At 34.4% G+C, this 19771-nt stretch overlaps 4 protein-coding genes across 6 annotated transcripts; 2 read left to right on the forward strand and 2 right to left on the reverse strand.

The window, feature by feature from the left end:
* Positions 1-2251: 2251 nt before the first annotated feature.
* On the forward strand, positions 2252-5811 carry LOC107946860 (protein EDS1L). The gene is made up of 3 exons (XM_016881352.2): positions 2252-2766; positions 4135-4914; positions 5005-5811. The coding sequence occupies exons 1-3, from the start codon at positions 2428-2430 to the stop codon at positions 5731-5733; spliced, it is 1848 nt and encodes a 615-aa protein (XP_016736841.2). The 5' UTR covers positions 2252-2427; the 3' UTR covers positions 5734-5811.
* Positions 5812-5928: 117 nt separating this feature from the next.
* LOC107946862 (uncharacterized) lies at positions 5929-10086 on the reverse strand. 3 transcript variants are annotated; one of them, XM_016881354.2, is made up of 4 exons: positions 9159-10086; positions 7600-7655; positions 7316-7508; positions 5929-6454 (listed from the first exon to the last, which is right to left on the reverse strand). In XM_016881354.2, the coding sequence occupies exons 1-4, from the start codon at positions 9789-9791 to the stop codon at positions 6086-6088; spliced, it is 1251 nt and encodes a 416-aa protein (XP_016736843.2). In that variant the 5' UTR covers positions 9792-10086; the 3' UTR covers positions 5929-6085. The 3 variants fall into 3 exon arrangements, with proteins under 3 accessions (XP_016736843.2, XP_016736842.2, XP_016736844.2); XM_016881353.2 differs by having other exon boundaries at positions 5929-6457; XM_016881355.2 differs by having other exon boundaries at positions 5929-6457; positions 7316-7505; positions 9159-10040.
* Positions 10087-12146: 2060 nt separating this feature from the next.
* On the reverse strand, positions 12147-13864 carry LOC107946863 (probable aspartic protease At2g35615). The gene has a single exon (XM_016881356.2). The coding sequence runs from the start codon at positions 13685-13687 to the stop codon at positions 12335-12337; it is 1353 nt and encodes a 450-aa protein (XP_016736845.2). The 5' UTR covers positions 13688-13864; the 3' UTR covers positions 12147-12334.
* A 2108-nt stretch (positions 13865-15972) lies between these two features.
* Positions 15973-17974, forward strand: LOC107946864 (alpha-maltose-1-phosphate synthase). Its single transcript, XM_016881357.2, has one exon. It carries the CDS (start codon positions 16379-16381, stop codon positions 17846-17848), a length of 1470 nt encoding a protein of 489 aa, XP_016736846.2. The 5' UTR covers positions 15973-16378; the 3' UTR covers positions 17849-17974.
* Positions 17975-19771: the final 1797 nt, after the last annotated feature.

Here is a 19771-nt window from a genome sequence, read left to right on the forward strand (position 1 = left end):
TGAAACCCAAGATCCAATTTCCAAACTGGTCTCATAATTTAGTTGTATAAATTCGTGTTTTACTAATGAGCAAGTCACTTTAAATTAGATTAAACTAAATTATTAAGTTAATTCATCTATCATTACATCTACATTATATATGAAATTAAGGCATATCACATGAATCATTCTACTTTCTCATTTCATATTCGAATCCATTATAACCATATCATCCTTCGAGGCTCATAACAACTAAATCACGTGGTCTTTCACATGCTATTATCAATTCTATAATGTTTATATACTAATTCAAAATCATCATTCAATATTCATTATCATTTATCAATATACATATTTTATAATCATTGTTAACCGGACACAAACTCAGGACGGAGACATGGATCATTCAACCATCACACCAATATAATTAGCATTCAATGCATCATCGGTATGTCTGAAGTATATTGTGCTCTACGCCTTATTAATATAAATTGAAGTAAATATATAAATGTGCTGAGCACTCCATTGATATGTCCAAAGTATAATGTTCACTTCACACCTCGTCGGTATAAACCAAAGTAACCTCGTACACTAATTTTATAGTATGTCAACTATACTCAACTTAACCCGAAATTATTAATAAGGTATTCACTATTCCATAGCATATATATATTTCTCATGTCACAATTGTATAACAATTTCATGTAATATTCAAATCATTTACATATTAATACTCATCATCTCATATCTTTATCATGCTTTCGCATCTAATCTATCTAACACGTACATCTTATATTCACATTTTTGCAACAATTCATCATATGTAGATCGTCATATATATATATATACAAGTTTATACTTTTATTACATTTCATAATTTAATCATAGTATAAATTTACTCGTACACAAGCATATAAATATTATCTTAATTAATTTAATACTTATGTATTGAAAACAAATCATGAAAGCACAATCTGAAATAGGTTACTCGTCTATGGCCTTCATCTTTTCTTTATATTGAGACAGCTCGATGTCGTCTTTCGTTACATACGATAAATTCAATAATAGGAATAATATTAGTTTCACACAAACACATAAAAACACAACAATTTAACATAATTTGTATTTTATTTATTTCAATTCCTATATCCGAAATGCTCATATCTTTTAATATTTAGTATCAAATTAAAATATAATTTGATATTTATTCACTAGGGACCTGAACTTTTAATCTATGACATAATTTTTTAATATATTTCAATTGATTCAATTTAATATCTAAAATTATAAAATTAATTATAAAACTTATTTGAATTCTAACCAAATCCATCAAATTTCACTGCCTTCTAATTTAATTCTATCATAATATAAACATATCATTCACAGCTTATATTATTCACAATCTGATTACTGACAAATTTAATTTCATCAAATATGGCAATTTGAATTTAATTTAATAATTTAAATTTCCAATATATGGGTAAGACATGCTAGATTGAGATGATCATAATTTCACAAAAATCTAATGAAAAGCAACATTCTTACCCTACCAATTTTGGACCGAAAATGCCTAAAGAGACTTTGAATTTTTCTTCTTCTTTCCATAGCTAAGGCGGCGCAACTTAGGAGAAAGATGATGAATTGATTCACACATACATGCACTTAGATTAGTAATTTGATTAACTTAATTAATAATAATTAACTTATTTATCATAAGACCATTATATATTATAATAATCCCTTACATTTTTAAATTAAAATTTAATAGAATTTGTATTTTTTACAATTTAGTCCTATTATAATTAACGAAAATTTTTTATTAATAACTTGATATTCAACTTTCAAACTATATTTTTTTACACCGGCTAAAATTGGATCCTTTCAGAACAATTCAAAAGTTTTCATTTAAGTTACTAGACTGTTAAAATTGATGTTATATGGCTTTTTTATTCGCACTACTTGTGCCAATCAAAAACTCTCATCCACTTTTATTCTACAATTCAATTTTTTTATTAAATAACTTTAGATGTCAGAAATTTACTAATTCAAAAAGTTTTTTTCTCCAATTTCCGACATTAATGTCATATCAATTTGGATTTAAGATAATTCTTAAAAATAATTAATTAAGTCAAATCATTTAGAACTCGCTAGTAAAACTTAACAGCTTAATAACTTAAAAAAATATTTTTAAACAATTTAATAATTTAAATAATATTTTTAAATAATTAAGTCACTAAACTGTACTAATGATGCAAAGTCAATACGCAATTGAAAGGGTCTTTTTCTTTTCATTTATTTAAATTCCTTTTATCGGAAAAAAAAAACCCAATTTCCGTGGAATTTCTTGCCATTCAACTCTTTTAGCTCAATCTTAAAAGCCAAGCAAAAAAAGAAAGAACACCATAGCTTCTAAAACAGCTTCTAAAACTTTGCAAATCCTAAAGGGAAATGGGTAGCCTTACGATTGGGGAAATTTCTGGGGAACTGATAAAGAAAACATGTTGGATTGCGATGGCAGCACATAAGTCGCCGGAAAAGCCTTACCTTGTAGAAAAATCATCGGAAGTATTGATCAGCTTCCCTGGATCCTGGTCTGTGGGTGACTGGTTTACTCAACAACCTTTCGGGGAAATGAAGATTGATGGGTCGGAGTTACTGTGTCCCAAGGGCAACGATAAAGTAGCCACATCTCTTAGAAGTATTGGACGTGATGAACTTGCAAGCGCTAATAAAGGGTTTTTGACAAGATTTGAGATGATTTTGGCTAAATCTTCGCTTCAAACTGAGGTAACCCCTTAATTACCATTGTCACATCTCTTTACTTTTTCTTTTTTCGCTTTGAATTATTCAAATATTTATGATATCTCTTTTCTCTGTGGCGCCTTCACTCAATTCATGGTTAAGAAGTCGATTACTACTTATATTCGTTAATCCATCTTTGAATCTGGATATTATGTACTCTAACCGATTTGAGTTGAGATTGTGAGACTTGGGGTAAATTTCATATCACCATTTAACAGGTTACATTTATGATTACAGCTTTCACCATAGATTTGTCAAATTTTAAAAATTTGATTTTCATGTGGTGACTTGTCAATTTACATGTTTTGAATTTGATATGCACATGGTAGGAACTCCAATATACAGGTACGAGTGAGAAAAAATTTGCTCAAAAAAATCAATCCCTCTTGAATAAAATAAATTTAATTTTTCAAAAAAAAAGTAAAAGATGAGATATTTATTTGATAAAATTAATTACTAAAAATAATATTTCATAATTATACTATTTAAAACTGTTAAAAAAGATAAGATATAGAAAATTCTAACTAATTAAATATTTGTACAAAAATTCCAATTTTTTTCCTAAAATATTTAACTAATTTGTAATTTATCTTTATTATTAATAAAAATAATATAATAATTAACTAATATTTTTTCAGTTATAATGCTATTAAATAATGACTATTTTACAAATTAATAAATAATTGTATAAAAGTTATAAATTTATTAAATATTTTAACGTACAAAAAATCTAAAATTTTGTAAGTATTTAACTAATTTATAAAATCTTTCATTTTTGTTTTTATCTTTATTTTTAACTTAAAAATAATATAATAATTAATTACATTTTTAATTATAATTTATTTACTCTATGTTGTATTGATTGTTGGGTAAAAAATTTGCATATATTGGTAATCCATGTTATATGTATCAATGCATGTGGATTGACAAATTGCGATTATATTGACATTAAATCGAAGGTTATTATTGTTATTATTATTTAAAGATATAATAAAACTCTTACCAGTTCAGAAAATTAGAATTCCTTTAAAAGGTATACTAACTATATTAGTAATTATACATTTTTGCAATTAGTGTGTGATGTTTAACTGATAGATGGTGAAATGTTTTGAAAACATATGAATCATAAACGTGATGAAAACGACACAGTAATAAAAGGTGATGTATTAAGAGTAAATTTGATTCTGAAATTAGATCCAATTTACCAACTTAATGGTGCAAAAAGGGCATAGAGTTCTAAGATTGTAAAGATGGTGCATTAAAAGGAAACCATTGGGCCAGAATAATGGAATTGTGAAGGTATAAAAGAAGCATAGCTTGAAGTTGATAGTTATAGATTTTGACATTTCCCAGGTAGAAAAAGCTATTAAGGAGAAGAAGAAGATAGTGTTTACTGGACATTCATCTGGTGGCGCCATTGCTATCCTAACAACAGTTTGGTTCTTGGAGCACTACTTGAAACCTGGGAAAACCTTGATGTCACCTCTTTGTGTGACATTCGGATCCCCGCTTGTTGGTGATTTCATTTTCAACCATGCACTTATAAGAGAGAATTGGTCGAACTTTTTTCTGCATTTTGTGATGAGATATGATATTGTCCCCCGGATTTTGCTTGCTTCTTTGTCTACCGTGGGGCAGGAACTAGACCAGATCCTTAAACTGTTGAGCCAGAAGGCAATGTTTCCTATTCAGGGATCAGTTCGAGAAGCATCGACGTTTTATACAAGTGTGATGAGAAATGCATCAGCTGTTGCCAGCCATGCTGCCTGCCGATTAATGGGAAACACAAATCCAATATTGGAAACTGTGGCAAGCTTCATTGAGCTAAGCCCTTACAGGCCCTGTGGAACTTTTGTGTTTCTCCCTGGACATGGGAAGCTGATTGTGGTAAAAAATGCCGATGCTATTCTTCAACTACTGTTCTACTCTGCTCAGCTCTGCTCTGAGAATCAACTTAATGCCGTTGCTGAGAGAAGCCTCAACGACCACTTGGGTTATCCAAGCGAGCTTCAAGGATGCTTAAATTGGCAAAATGTTGTTCAATTAGATCATTTGGAAGGGCTTCCACTCTCGTCGAGTGGCGCAGCTGCTGGGAATATAGCAACAAACATTGCCTTGGATGACCTTGGCTTGGTAAGTATCACTTGTTCAATTTGTCAAGAAATATGCCCTTGGCTGTGTTGTTTCTAACATGACCTAATTGCTGGTGTCTTGGAATTCCAGAGCACTAGGGCCAGGTTGTGTCTTCGGGCTGCCGGAGAGCACGAAAAGCAAAAATTAAGTAACCAGCAAAGAATGGATAATAAGAGGCAAGAAATTGAATTAGGACTTGCAAAACTAGAAGAGTACAAGAGCAAATCTGCATTGTGCAAGGTGGGCTATTATGACGCCTTCAGGATATCAAAATACGAGGATGATTTCAAAGCAAATGTAACGAGGCTGGAACTAACAGGAATATGGGATGAGATTATTGAAATGCTGAATAGGTATGAACTCCCTGAACCATTTGAAAGCCGAAAAGATTGGATAGAGCTTGCAACCAAGTACCGTCGCATTGTCGAGCCTTTGGACATTGCCAATTATTATCGACACGCGAAAAACGAAGACACTGGATCCTATATGTACAAAGGCAGACCAAGACGCTACAAATACACTCAAAGATGGCGTGAGCATGGCTTGAGAATGCCGGTGGGATCAAGCGCAGAGTCCTGTTTCTGGGCTGAGGTAGAGGAGCTGCTGCTGCTCTATAGGACTGCCGACCCTGGAGCATTTGAAGTTATCAGGGAAAGAACTATAAATCTGGAAAGAAAGTTGGATGAATGGATTCGTAGTAACCAAATAAGCAATGATGTGTTCTTGAAAGGCTCCACCTTTACCAAATGGTGGATAACACTTCCTATCCAACACAAATCCGTCTCTCCAATCCAGGGGCAGATCAACAGAGAAATCTAAGTTATTTCTATGTATGCAAACTCTGGTACTACGTGCACTAAAATACTATGTTCAAACAAGTAGAACAACTTGGTTTCATTTTGATGCTTGCCATGAAAAACCCAAATCAGGCATTCACTCCTTTTAAAATGCTTAATTATAAAGATTCGGTGATTGCTAGCTAAAAGGAGTATTGGACTTTTAAGGCTGCCCTGCTGGAGACGAAAAGGAATATTACAATTACACACAAGGCCGTTAATTGAAATGTAATTCATCCTTGCAGACAAACTAACTACTAGAACTACTACTATATGACATTATCAGTTCATATTTACTAAGAGAGGGTATTTTGTTAGACCAATATTTGTTTCTACTACTGCACAAAATGACTCTTGTATCTAGAAACGCAGTATTCCCTAACACGAGAAGAGCAAGAGCCATCTCTGGCCAGAATCCCTTCCAGGTCTCCTATAATTCTGGCCAACCATATCTCCAAGTTTCTTTGTACTTCCTGTAAGTTGTTTCTAATGGAATCCATGGATCGTTTCGTGCCTGCTTTGGCTGACCCTGAGCTTCCAATATCATCCTTGTAGTAACTCTTCCCTATCTCGGTTTGCAATGCCATTAGCTTTTGACCAGTTTCAGATGCATGCTGCTGAAGCCGAAATGCTTCCAGCAAAAACTCCGTCTGCCTCTGTGTTCGAAACTCTACACTGAGTGTAGGTTCAGAGGGATCACTAGCCTGCTGCAAGATTAAGAACAAATATTAAGCCAAACAACACAGTATGATGGATCTACTTCTGCTATTATCTTGGCAAAGAAATAGTAAACTAACGACCACAATTGGCATGAGAGAAACAGAAAACAGATATTTTACTCTCCAACTGACATGATCAAAGTCAATGGATTCGCACCCCAAGCTTCACCAGAGCAAGTTAGGCTCAACTGGAAACAATTGTGTCATTCCTTGTATGTATCATGTACAGTGTATAATAAGATAAGAGTCCAAGTCTAATATTGGTTTCTCTAATATCTCATTTCCCTAGTTTTAGTCCTTTAGTAATCCCTACACTTAAACAAGAGCTGATTTAAGACAACTCGTAGCAAAATACCCAAGTTAACTTCGTGGGGCATCGCATTTTGGTTTATGACATGAAATGTCAACTTGAATTATTTGGTCATGTGGCCTAAACTAGCCACAAAAACTTTAGTTATAAAAATACTATTCCACTTTAGTATGCCATCTCATCACCAAAAGACTGGTCATACCAGTTAAAGTCAAAATTTTAATATCATAACCAACTACAATAAAATCAACTTTCATTAAAAGTTTAGGAATTAGATTCATTAATTGAAGAAAAAAGTTCAGGACATTGTTTTCTTTTTGAAAATATTGAATGCCTCTATAATTTTCCATACCCTAGAAAACCAAGTCCTAATTGGTATTGAATCATTGGGTTCCTCACATAATCCGGAATGAAAATCTAATTACATGAGTTTCAATTTTAAACTTTGTGGTATATATATGGTTCTCAAAAGCCCAAAATTCAGAAGTAGAAAAATGGACCACAGAAAAATAAAATCTAAGGCAGACATGTCTTACCATTCTTCTGCAGAGATCATCAATCTTTGCAGTAAGAGCTTGATATCTTCTGGCCTGCTTCCTCATTAATGAAGGTACCCTTGAAAAATCACTTTTGCCTAGTTTTTCTAAATTCAATAGTTCCTGTTCGAGCAGCTTTAGTTTAGAGGAAACTCCAGTTGATTCACCATCTACCTTCCAAGGTGATTCCCTTCTGATGAGAAAACATAAGTTGCGCCTTCATCAGCCTCAGCATTTCATATAGACATATTTCAAGAACCAATAACAAGACTGTTATACTGTACCTTGCAACAAAATGCTTCATATGATACAAAGATTCAAGAGATTCACACTGTATATCCTGCAAGCATAAACAGACGGCAATGAACCTTTAACAGTCACAGACATAGCAAATTATTCAGGAAGCAATTAAAAAAGGGCAAGCCCAAAATATCCAAATACAAAGCTGATAAATCCTCACCATCTGTCATGCTGAACATAATTTTTTTTAAAAGGTTTAAACAGATATGAGAATACTTAACAATCTGATGAAAGATGGCAATATTAAACAATTTCTCACAAATGGCATTCAATTTCACATTCTCATCTCTCAGCTATTCATTCTCTCCCAAAAGCCAGTAGACCAAGACCAGAATCAAGATAAGAGCACTCAAGGAGAGTTTTAAAAGTTGTAGTGATCAAATTCATCCAAATAACGGAAAGAAAAAGAAAAGAAAAGAAAAAAGTAGCCAATGAAATGAAAAAATTTTCGGAGATCTAATATCTTCAGATGATACTAATAAATAGTGCCAACCACACACATTCTAGTTGATTATTTATCGGTTGTAAAACTATACTATTTTTCACTCTTTTTTTTTTTTGTGTGTGTGTGTGATAAGAATCATAGTTGATTGATCTGAGGTAGAATTACGAATTTTGAAGGATATTGAATTGATTGAAAACCGTATATATGCTTCTTGAAGCTGCTTTGGTTGCAACCAATAGAAGCCTTAAAGGAAATTGTGTAGGTTATGATTTTGTCTTGTCTTAGATAAAGGTGGTCCAACCACATGCTCCAACGAAGGGCCTAATCAGAAACTAAAAGCTACTTTTTGAGTGGGCACCAAACCAACATATCGTGAAAAGGAACAAAGAATCAAGTAAAGAGAGGGATGACTTTATGCATTAAGTGTTAATGATACATGAGCCTAATACACAACTTAATTAAAACTTCATTGCAGATTCAAACTTCTAAACGATGAAGATGCATGAGCAAGACGACACTAAGTTGATTTTTCATTCTCAGCTTTAAGCAGAAAGCTTCTACCAGTACAAGGAAGACTAGTAGTCAGCATGCGGAGCAGAGGTAATAGATAGCCTAGAACCGGTCTGAGTGCCCATTCAGCAAAAGGATCTTGGATTTATTACACAGTGCGCTCATGTTTTATCAAATTGAAGAAAAGCAATACATAGAGCAACCCTTCTAAGTTCAAAGCTGCAGCTTCTTTATACCAAAAAATAAAAATAAAAGAAGCAAAGCAGTGCCTTCTCTGCTCAAAATTTCAACAAGGATATAATACATAGTGTGAGAAATTTCATGTGGGAGAAGAGAAGGTGCCAAAAACAAAGAGTTGCGAGAAAAGCTATAGTTTTTTCTCCTACTGATTTAAGGCTTTTCACCATGATTTGTCTCCTTTTTTTCCACACAATTAATAATTAAAAAAGAGAGAAAAGCTATGAGATCATTCACAGTCCGAGTCATAAGAAATAATAAAAAAATGTCTTCTAATCTAGTATTTGCCTGGCAACCAAAAATAATAATAAAAAAGAGAAGATGATGATTTAGAAGAAGAGTGAAACAAACCTGCCAGACAGTAGCTCTGTCGGCCCAGAACTTAGAAGAAGCAGAAGCTAATAGATCGGGAGTGAAAGGGAAATTCCCATTGTGAGCAACATTAAGGACACCATTAAACTTGAGTTGGTCATCCCTGGTGTCTTCCGCAGCGAATGCCTCCTCCATTTGTTGTTCTTCTTGTTGTTGTTGTTCTCCACCAGCAGCTCCGCTAGTAGTAGAGATGAAGCCGATAATGTCCTGGAGCTCCTCAATTCTCCGCTTGGATTCATGGGTCTCCCTCTCCAACTCCTCGATCTTTGCTCTCTGATCCTGGATCTGCTGCAGGAGCTGTTTCTCCTCCGCTTGCCACGCGTTCCTGTGGGTGGCAAAGATCTCGACCACTCTGGCGTTAGCTTTGGAGTCCTCTTTTCTCCTAGACTTCATTTGCCTCAACTGCTCTTCGGCCGTTAAAAGCCTAGCTGTGATATCTCTCGTTTGGGTTTGCAACTTGGGCAGCAAAGCGAGGGAAGACTCGGGAAGGTATGCCAAGAAAACACTGAAACTAACACCGAGATATAAAGAAAGCAGCTTCTGGGTTTGTTGAAATAGAAATTGCTCCCCATTTTCTTCACCATCACCTTCACACTCACCTGAGGTTGCCATAAATGGAGCCCAGTACCCAAGGCAAGAACAAGAAAGAGGAAGAGGCAAAGAGGCTTTGAGTGGCTTCGAGTAAGATGGTAGCGTTAAAGAGCGTGAAAAGAACAGAGAGGAGCAATGACTGGACGAGTGAAAAACTGAGGAAAAAAGATTTGGGAGAAATTCCCGATTGTGGAAACGACAGGAGTCAAGACGCTAGCCTAGCCTAAGGCACTGGACTGCCAGGCTGCCCGCCCCGTTACGCGTCATCAATTTTTTTTCTTCTTCTTAAACTATTACTATTTGTTCAATTATAAGAAAATTAGCAGATGCTAGTTTTAGTTATAGTTATATAGGGAGAGATTATTATTTTTGGATTTATGAAATCAGAGGCTACATATGTAATCTCCCTTTTCGGTTTAATCAATTTCATTGGATAAATTATTAAAATTTAAAAATTTAAAAAAATTAAATTTAGTTTAATTCTTGTTTGTTGCCTTTTAAAAAAATTTATTGAATGTTTTTTAAATATTTTTTTAATAAATAAATTTTATGTTAAAAAAATATTCCATTAGTGATTTAATAGATGAGTGATCAAAATATTAAATTTCAATAACGTTAATGAATAAAATAGAAAATTTAAACTTGAGTAACCAAAACATAATCATATTAATAGTTGGGTGACTGTTTATACAATTTACCCTTGTTTTTATTGTGTTTTTATGGTAAACCAAGCACTTAGTTGTCCAACTTTTGTAAGTTTTCATTTTGGGTATTGAAAATAAAAAATTTTCATTTTAGACATAGACATTAACAATTGTTTTCATTTTGGTCCCCCTTAATTTGGGGTTAGACAATGTTGTTTTACACTAATTTTAGTCACCCAATTTTTGTAAATTTTCATTTTACTCACTCATTTCCTTCTTATAAATAATTTTAATTAAAAAAAGAGAAAAAAAACTTGAGTTTTTACAGGAAATTGAGTTATTCAGATGCAAAAATGAAACCCAAGTTTCTTCCTATAACCCAACTCCATGTAAAAACTCTATTTTTTCTCTTTTTTTACTTGAAAAAAATTAAATTTAAATCTAAAAATGGGAAAATATAAAGGAAATTAAAAAGATAAAATGTTTTTTCCTTGTAAAAACTCAAGTTTTTCCTATAAAAATTAAGACAATTTCCTTAAAACCCCAGGTTTCTTCCTTTGACTGGGAAAATTAAAAAATAATAAAGGAAATTAAAAAATAAAAGAGTGACCAAAATGAAAATTTACTAAACTTTGGTAATTAAATGAACATTGAATTAACGACGGTTGACCAAAATGAAAATGGTTGTTAATGGTAGTGCCCAAAATGCAATTTTTTTAATTTTAATGCCTAAAATGAGAACTTATAAAAGTTGGATGACCAACTATCTAGTTTACCATTTTAAAAAAAATTATCCTCCTGAATTTTTGTTTTGGTCACTGATTTTATTTTTTAATTTCATCACTTCATTAGATTAATTTTAAATTCTAATCACTTTACCCAATTACATTAATTTCAAATTCTAGTCACGCCATCAATAAAATATATTTGACATCAAACGAAATGTAGGCATAGTCTTCTTTTAACCATAATATTTTATCAATTTATTCCTTATTCTGAAAGAATTAATAAATTTAACCCTTAACTACTGAATTTTGTCAATTTAATATCAATTCTAAAAATTCAAAAAAATACAATTTTAAAAATAAAAAATATTATAAAAATGGATAAAGTTACTCTTTTTCTTTTTCTTTTTTTTAATTCAACCTTCAAGCATGAACCCATCATCAGCAATTAGCGGCTAGCGGAGATCAAAGGGCGATGTCAAGCCCTAAGATGGAAAAATAACACTTTTGCTCCTTTAAATTTTATCATGTTATGAGTTAGTAAATATTTAAATTGCACTTTATCTCTCATAAAATACATTAAGTTAATTCCGATCCTCACAAATGATTTCTGACTTCACACCCTTAAATGATAATAAATCCATTCGACTCTAAACGCTTAAATAATAATGACTTTTCCATTAACAATGGTAGAGTAGATATCAAAGTTGATGCATTTGATAATGTGTTTAATTCACTTCCTATAAAAACCCATTTTCAACATAATTGCTTTTTAAGGAAATTCCACTTAATGTATGCTTTGTTCATGGCTGACACGAATAAAGCATTTTTGTCTCTTTTCCGTGATTTCATGCTATGGATTAACTGGCATGCCATCATCACATTTTTAGCAATTTGTTTCGCTTATACGTTGTTAGAACGAGGTTGAATTTGGTGTTTACACAAATTGATTGATACGAGAAATATAAAATGATTGAGTTGAGACAAAGACGTCAATATTTAATAAACTCAAATATAATGTGCATTGAAGTGCGACTTTAAAAAGTCCTAACCAAGCCATGTGTATATATCACATTATACCAAACACCCAATTGTCAGCTGCACAATTAACGACTTACTTGTCATATATTGATTAAAGATCATCATATCACACACTTTTATTTAATCACTGACGTATTTATTTAGGTATCGAGTCCTATGGATTTTTGGTGCAATCAGTTGGCGTGAAGGAGACAGATCTCTCTTCAAGGTCGTAACTGACCAAGAAATCCATCTGAGACAGGTTCCCAAAAATGGCTATATCATTGGAAGGTACGATGGTGAAGCACACCATATGATCTTGGACTTGCGCGAATGTATTCCATGGCTGCAACTTCACATCCGCACCGCTAAAATGAAACGTGATAACGGGAAGATCCATGTCCTTATCGGCTTCGAAACATGGGCTGAGAAGCCCCTTGGGATCACTCACTCGTTTCGCCTTAATTGCTTCCTCCAACGCTGATTCAAGGCTGTTGTAGAACTCTGATTCCAGGAACGTCAATGTCGTCCCGGAGTCGATGATGATGTTGCCTTCCCCTGTTGCCGATGAAGCTGATCCGCTGCCGTAGGCCAACTTTTTGTCTCCTACACTGATGGCCTCTAATGTCACGTAGTAATACGTTGAAGGGTCTCTGTCAACTAAGGGAGTTGAAGTTGAAACAGAATTGGAATCGGTTGCCGTGCCGAATATTAACTTGCTTGATTTCGCTGCTGAATCCGGAGCCTGCAGACAGTAGGAAAACTTGCCATGGATGGACTTACTCAATTGTTTGACTAGAGAAAGGGGACCTCCACCAAGGCCGATGATACCTGAACCTACATTATCAAATGTGCCACCATTTTTGTGTCCACAGCCGAACACAAGGTTCGGAAAGGAAACCGGACTGTCTATGCGAGTAGAGTTGGCTGCACCGATGGTGAACTTCTCGAGAGCAACATTTCCTCTGGTGAAGGAGCGGTCTCCATAGGAGTAGCTGTATTTACAAGTGTTCTGCTCTTGATCACAGACTCTGTCGGAGCTATCCAATGCATTGCAGGGATCAGACCCGCATTGAACGCTCTTGTAGGTGGAGGATTTCATAGGATCAAACAGAGGAGGCTTCTGCAGGTAACATTCTTCACAAGGCTTACACTGAACCCACGTGAGATCACTGCCGGTGTCGGCTATCCCCAGCACCAAAACTGGTGGGGTTCCAATGGAAATATTCATGAAATACTCTCCACCGCTCGCCATTATATCCGACCAGACTGCCTTGGAATAACTTGGCCCGAAACGATTAATGCGAGAGATAGAGCGGTTGTAAGCATTGTAGAAACGATCAAACGGGGTTTCAAGAGGGTTGTAAAGCGGAGAGAGTGGGGAGTCACGATGTATTAGGTCCACCGAAAAGCCATTTGGGATGGTTTTTGCAACTGGAAACACTAGCAGCCACTGAGTCAAGCATATGCACATTATTGGTAGAACCACAGAAGATAATACTGAACAGTTTCCGAAAGTTGAAGCCATTGTTTTTGAGAAATATTACGAGCTAAGTAGAGAGGGGAGGGGGGCTTAATTTTACTTTAAGCTTTACAGAAACATATTAATTTATAGCTTAGATGTGGATCAAAAGTTAGCTGCATTAATCAGCTGAAACGAAAATAGGGAATTTCATTCGATCATTGTGGCATTTAATTTGTTGTATTCAATCATAAATTAACTTTGTACGTTATGCTACCGTTATCTCTGCAGGGAAGTCATTTAGTTAAGACACTAAATCTAAATTTGATTTGATGCATGATTTGGAATGGCGTTTTTTTTTTCTTAAACTATAATAAGGTAGAGCAACGTGACTAGTGTGATTCGAATCTAGATCACATCTAATGCGGTGAACACTCTAACTAAAATCGGGTTCAAATTTCTTTTCATTTCAAAAAACTTGTATATCTAATCTAACAAATTATAATTTTTATATTTATAATCTAGTAAAAGTACCTTAGTTGTTTCTTTGGAAAGATTAGTAAAGTTTTATTATTTAAACCAAATTTAAACATAAAGAACCCTATAGGTTCTGGTAACCGTCCTAAATGTCTTCATTCTTCAATCTAAATAAGTCTATTATTTATATAATTGCAAATACAATGATGACTGATGAGGAGCCGAAAAGAGTAAAGGAAAGCCACGCTGTTCCATTAAATATAAGGAACCATTTCTAACTTCAAAACACCAAGATGATCGCTACCTATAATAGAAAACCAAACGTAAACGGTAATAATTTATATTATATGCTTCTAAAATATATATATTTGGTAACATGCTAAATTATTCATATTTGAATACGCCAAAAATTTAGGACTAAAATAAAAAATTTTACTATTTATTAATTAAAATTTACTAAAATTTAAAAGCCTAAAAAGAAAAATACATCAAGAGGGGTCAAGTCCTTGCCATTCGCTTCTGGTGCCGTACTTGTTTGAATGATTCTCATTTCATTAGGATGTCCAAACGGTTAATAGAACCGAACAAACATTAATCAAATCGAATTTTTTTAAAAAAAATTTAAACGAATCGAAATATTTCAATTAATTTAGTCAGTTAACTGAATTAATTAAAATTTATATGTTTTTGTCTTTTAGTTAAAACAAATATAATAGATATTAAAAAAATACATTAAAATTAACCAAAACATATATTTTTGTCTTGAAAGTTAACCGAATTAATTGAAAATCTATATCTTGAAACACTATATAATTAAAAACACTACATAAATATTGAAATTAACTCATAACTAACACATAATATTAATTATTAAGTTTGGTTAATTCGATTGATTACTCGATTTCGAACCGAATTAACCAATAATCGAAATTTCAAAAAATTATTAATTAACTTCTAATCGAATTAAATTTAATCATCAACCAATTGACCGAATTAAATCAATTCAATTTTAACCGAAATACATTAACTGACAGTGGACGACATAAAGGAATCAAAAGTGTCATTACTGAAAACCGTTAAGGACTAGCTCGGTTTAAAATATGTTATGAATAGTATGTTGTATTAAGTTGTTTTCTCTTTATTTACCCAAAAAAAAACCCAGTTTAACCCACCAACTAAATTACAAATTAACCACTACTCTAGGCTTTAGAGGTAAGCTGCTTTAGCTTTTCAACTTGAAGCAATAATGTAGGTATTTTCGTTCTCTGGGGAACACATAGACAGCAAAGACATTGTATCTAGCATCCTGTCGTGTCTTCTTGTTTTTGTTTTGGCTTTCGGTGAATTATATAGCACTCATTTATAGATGCAACTTGGTTCTGCCTTTGATGACACTTTGTCCTGTCTAATTCGATGTTATGTTACTATCTAGTGCTTGAATCATCAGTTTCACTAAAGCTTGCGGTTAGTTTGGATATTACTGATGAGATATTCTTCTGGCTTCAGATAAAAAAATCCACCGAAACCTTTCAACATCAGGTTGGCCTAGTTTGTCAAAGTTGATATACTTAGCGTTGGGTCGGCGTTCAAACTTCAAATTTTCAAAGGACCACGTGTAGCAGCAACTACAACATCGATCCATCCATTTGACATTTAGACCTTTTTTTAGGTTTTAGTTTCGGAGCTGCCTAGCAGGGGCGTGGTCGATAATCCAAACTTCCTACCATCTCTTCTCGTGTTTTTTTTTTCTTTTTTGCATTTTAGGGTTGGCTAACAGGTAATAAAGCATGAAGTGCGGGCCGGAAAAAGCGAAAGATAACTGTTGTTGCCACGTTATAAATTTTTTGTGAGTGGCACTGCCACGAGCCCACGACCAAGTCGAGTAGAAAAACAAGCATATAGTTTAGGATTTTATAATATGAAACCAATTTGTTATATGTATAGAAACGTTATGAAGATGATGATAGGACATTTTTTTCTGTTTAGAGGAGGCGTGAGAAACGCACTTAGTTCTGAAAAAGGAGTCCAATATTTAAAAACCAATAAAGGCACATTGCGTTGCTTGCTTGCCTGCTTTAGGTAGTGCGTGCCTAGTGCTTGCCCACAGCAAACTTTTCCTTCTTTCCTTCCTAATTGTCATACCCCAACTTTGCATTTTGGATCCCTAGCTAGCTGGGGTAGGGTAGAATATATGCATACTGGAATGAAGTGAATTAGCCAGAGAACTTTTAAAAAGTGATTATTACTAGATAGAAAAAGATAGGATTGAATAAAAATAGTATGGCCTTCAACAACAAACCCAAGCCTCATCTCATCTCATTCCATTCTAATGTCTTCGCTACTCTTCTCTTCATACTTGCCTTCACCGTTCCTCTCTTGTTTCTTATCCTTCATACCTCTACTTCCTACCTCTGCAAACCCCCTTTTGCCTCCAACAAAGTTAAGTCTTGGTCTGGCGACCTGCGGAATGCCCTATTTGCCTGGAATCGTCTTTCTTTCCCCCATATTCAATCTCCCCCTGTCACGCTCAAAATTGCTGTTTTTTCACGAAAATGGCCTATTGGCACCACCCCTGGCGGCATGGAGCGCCATGCTTACACCTTGCACACCGCTTTAGCTCGCCGCGGCCACCGTGTTCATGTGTTTACGTCCCCTGTAGTCAATAACAACGGACACCCCCCTGATGTCCTGACAACATCTTCTAATGATTCCCCACAAATTCACTGCCATGAAGGTGAAGCTGGCAAGTGGCAATACAACAAAGCTTGGGAGCTCTTTAATGATGAAAACCAGCGTCAACCATTCGATGTCATCCATTCGGAAAGTGTGGCTCTTCCTCATTCTTTGGCTCGCAATCTCAAGAATCTTGCTGTTTCATGGCACGGTATAGCCCTTGAAAGCTTACAATCCAGCATATACCAAGATTTAACTCGTAAGCCCAATGAACCCATGTCGCCTGCTTTCAACGCTAGTTTATATGGGGTCGTCCCAAAAGTGCTTAAAGAAATAAGATTCTTCCACAACTACGCTCATCATGTGGCAATCAGTGATAGTTGCGGGGAGATGTTGAGGGATGTGTATCAGATCCCAAGGAAAAGAGTTCATGTCATCCTCAACGGTGTCGATGAAAATGGCTTTGGAAACGACTTATCCCTGGGCCTTGACTTCAGGTCCAAAATCGGTGTCCCCAAAAATGCTAGTTTGGTGCTTGGTGTGGCCGGAAGATTGGTGAAGGATAAAGGACACCCTTTGCTTTACGAAGCTTTCTCCAGGCTCATAACAAAACACCCCGATGTGTATTTGCTTGTAGCGGGGAGCGGACCATGGGAGCAACGATACAAGGATTTAGGGGCCCGCGTACAAGTTTTAGGTTCAATGAGCCCATCCCAACTGAAGGCATTTTACAATGCTATTGACATTTTTGTGAACCCAACGCTGAGGCCTCAAGGATTAGATCTGACACTGATGGAAGCAATGATGAGCGGGAAAGCGGTGATTGCATCGAGGTTCCCGAGCATCAAAGGCAGTATTGTCGTTAATGATGAGTTGGGTTTCATGTTTTCGCCAAATGTGGATTCACTAGTAGAGGCGTTAGAGGAGGTGGTGAGAGAAGGTCCAAAGAGGGTAGCACAAAGGGGAAAGGCATCTCGGGAATATGCATCTTCCATGTTCACAGCAAGCAAGATGGCATTGGCGTATGAGAGATTGTTTCTTTGTATAAAAAATGACACATTTTGTGTCTATCCTTAGGATATACATATACATATATGCAAGTCTATACGACTATTGCTTTTTACTCTCGTGAATTCATTGCTGCATTTTATTTTCATTTAAAATTAAGATTTCAGACAATTAATACAGGAGCTGGATTGAAGACACTGATGTGTGTTACCTATGTTGCGATATAACTATGTTTTCGACTAAAATCTGAATGTTGTGGCACTTTGGTCTTGACTCTTGAGCCCCTCTTATTTGACTAATTTATTGACCTTGACCATAGCGTACACGAAACTTGCCCCTTATTTATTTACCTAATTTATTTGACAAGTGCGTTTAGGGCAATTTTCTAATAAAAGTCTTTTTTTTTAATTATCGAAATGAGCCAATTATTTAATTATTTACCAGAATGGTCTATTTTCCGTGAAATCGCGTCCACGTCAGCGCGATGTCAGGGTACTCGCGCTGACGTGGACGCGATTTCGGCCCGCGCGTGAACAGTACCCAACGGTCCAAAAAAAGTATAAATACCCCCCTTTTATATATAATTTGCCCCTTTTTTTGGTATTTTGCCCCTAATAATACATATTAATGTATTACTGTAATATGTAGCTCAAATTATGTATTGTAGTTAATATTCATAATATTGTAGGTCAATCCATCTATACTATTGTACTAATAATATATATTAATGTAATATTGAAGAGTTAATTGATTAAAAAAATAAATGCAACAAGTACAAAAAAAATTCAAATTTATTGACAAGAAAATTCAAACTAAGGTACTATGGGAAAAGAGCAAGCATCTTAACCAACTAAACTAAACTAATTAATTGACATATTATAGAAATACTGTTATTATCTTAATTATATTACTTACGTTCTAACGATTTATCGGACATATTCCATACACGTGTCAAATCAGAAAAAATAATACAACAATTCTGTAAAAAAATCCGGTGTTTACTTTAAATAAATAAGGAAAATAATGATTTGAATGTTTCAAAATTCAATTTTAAACCGAAAAATCGAAATTTAGAGGTAAAAAAAAATCTTTTTCGACGAAAAGTGCGGCAAACCGCCTTCGGCTATTTGTCAGCGCGTAGATCTCGAAAAATTATTCGAAATAGAAAAAATCGTCTCAATCGGACAACCGAGTCAAAAGTTATGGCTTTTCAAAGTTTTTCAAGCTAAAAAACATAAACTGTTCATCCACGTCAGCAAATCGCGTCCTCGTAGGCGCGATTTGTGTCCACGTAAGCAAATCGCGCTGACGTGGACACGATGTTCTGACACGTCCCCTGACATCGCGCTGACGTGGACGCGATTTCGGAAAAAATGGCCCATTCCTGTAAATAATAAAATACCGGGCCTATTTCGGTAAATTTTAAAAAAATAGGACTTTTTTTTGATAATTTGCCCCAGTTTTCAGCCTAAAAAATAAATCATAGCTAGTTGAAAATTCTGGTGAAGAAAAGATTCTGACCTGAAAATAAGGGATTCTGACCTCAAAATAAGGACAGCAATAGAGTTGGATTTGCATTTTCATCCTCCCGTTGCAAATAGGTTGGAAGTATTCATTATCCTTTCGCGCTATTTTACATCACTCCATCTCACCTTTTTTTACTAATAATTTTTAGTTTTATATAAACAACAGATTTTTAATTTGTTTATGAAATTTGAATATGCTTTAAATTTTAAATTAATTAAATTATTTGATGATATCCAAATTCACTATTAATTTCATTTTTTTAAATATAAAATATATTTTATATTCGAATATCTTAATAAATTGAAAGGGTTAATATATATTTTGTTCCTTAACCTTATTTATTTGTACATAGTTGGTCTTTTTTTTATTTTCTACTTTGTACTTGAATTTGTATTCGTTTGCATTAGCACTATTAGGGCTGGTTTGGATGGGCGGTGCGTTTACCTCCGGTGAGGTTAAAAACAG

The sequence above is a fragment of the Gossypium hirsutum genome, chromosome D12, assembly GCF_007990345.1.
Source record: "Gossypium hirsutum isolate 1008001.06 chromosome D12, Gossypium_hirsutum_v2.1, whole genome shotgun sequence".
Taxonomy (NCBI): domain Eukaryota; kingdom Viridiplantae; phylum Streptophyta; class Magnoliopsida; order Malvales; family Malvaceae; genus Gossypium; species Gossypium hirsutum.

Coding starts and splice junctions, on each gene's coding strand:
- LOC107946860 (XM_016881352.2), top strand. CDS start 2,428: ATGGGTAGCCTTACGATTGGGGAAATTTCTGGGGAACTGATAAAGAAA. Junction 2,767..4,134: donor AATCTTCGCTTCAAACTGAG/GTAACCCCTTAA, acceptor GACATTTCCCAG/GTAGAAAAAGCTATTAAGGA. Junction 4,915..5,004: donor CCTTGGATGACCTTGGCTTG/GTAAGTATCACT, acceptor TTGGAATTCCAG/AGCACTAGGGCCAGGTTGTG.
- LOC107946862 (XM_016881353.2), bottom strand. CDS start 9,791: ATGGCAACCTCAGGTGAGTGTGAAGGTGATGGTGAAGAAAATGGGGAG. Junction 7,509..7,599: donor ATGAAGCATTTTGTTGCAAG/GTACAGTATAAC, acceptor TTTTCTCATCAG/AAGGGAATCACCTTGGAAGG. Junction 6,458..7,315: donor ATGATCTCTGCAGAAGAATG/GTAAGACATGTC, acceptor TTAATCTTGCAG/CAGGCTAGTGATCCCTCTGA.
- LOC107946863 (XM_016881356.2), bottom strand. CDS start 13,687: ATGGCTTCAACTTTCGGAAACTGTTCAGTATTATCTTCTGTGGTTCTA.
- LOC107946864 (XM_016881357.2), top strand. CDS start 16,379: ATGGCCTTCAACAACAAACCCAAGCCTCATCTCATCTCATTCCATTCT.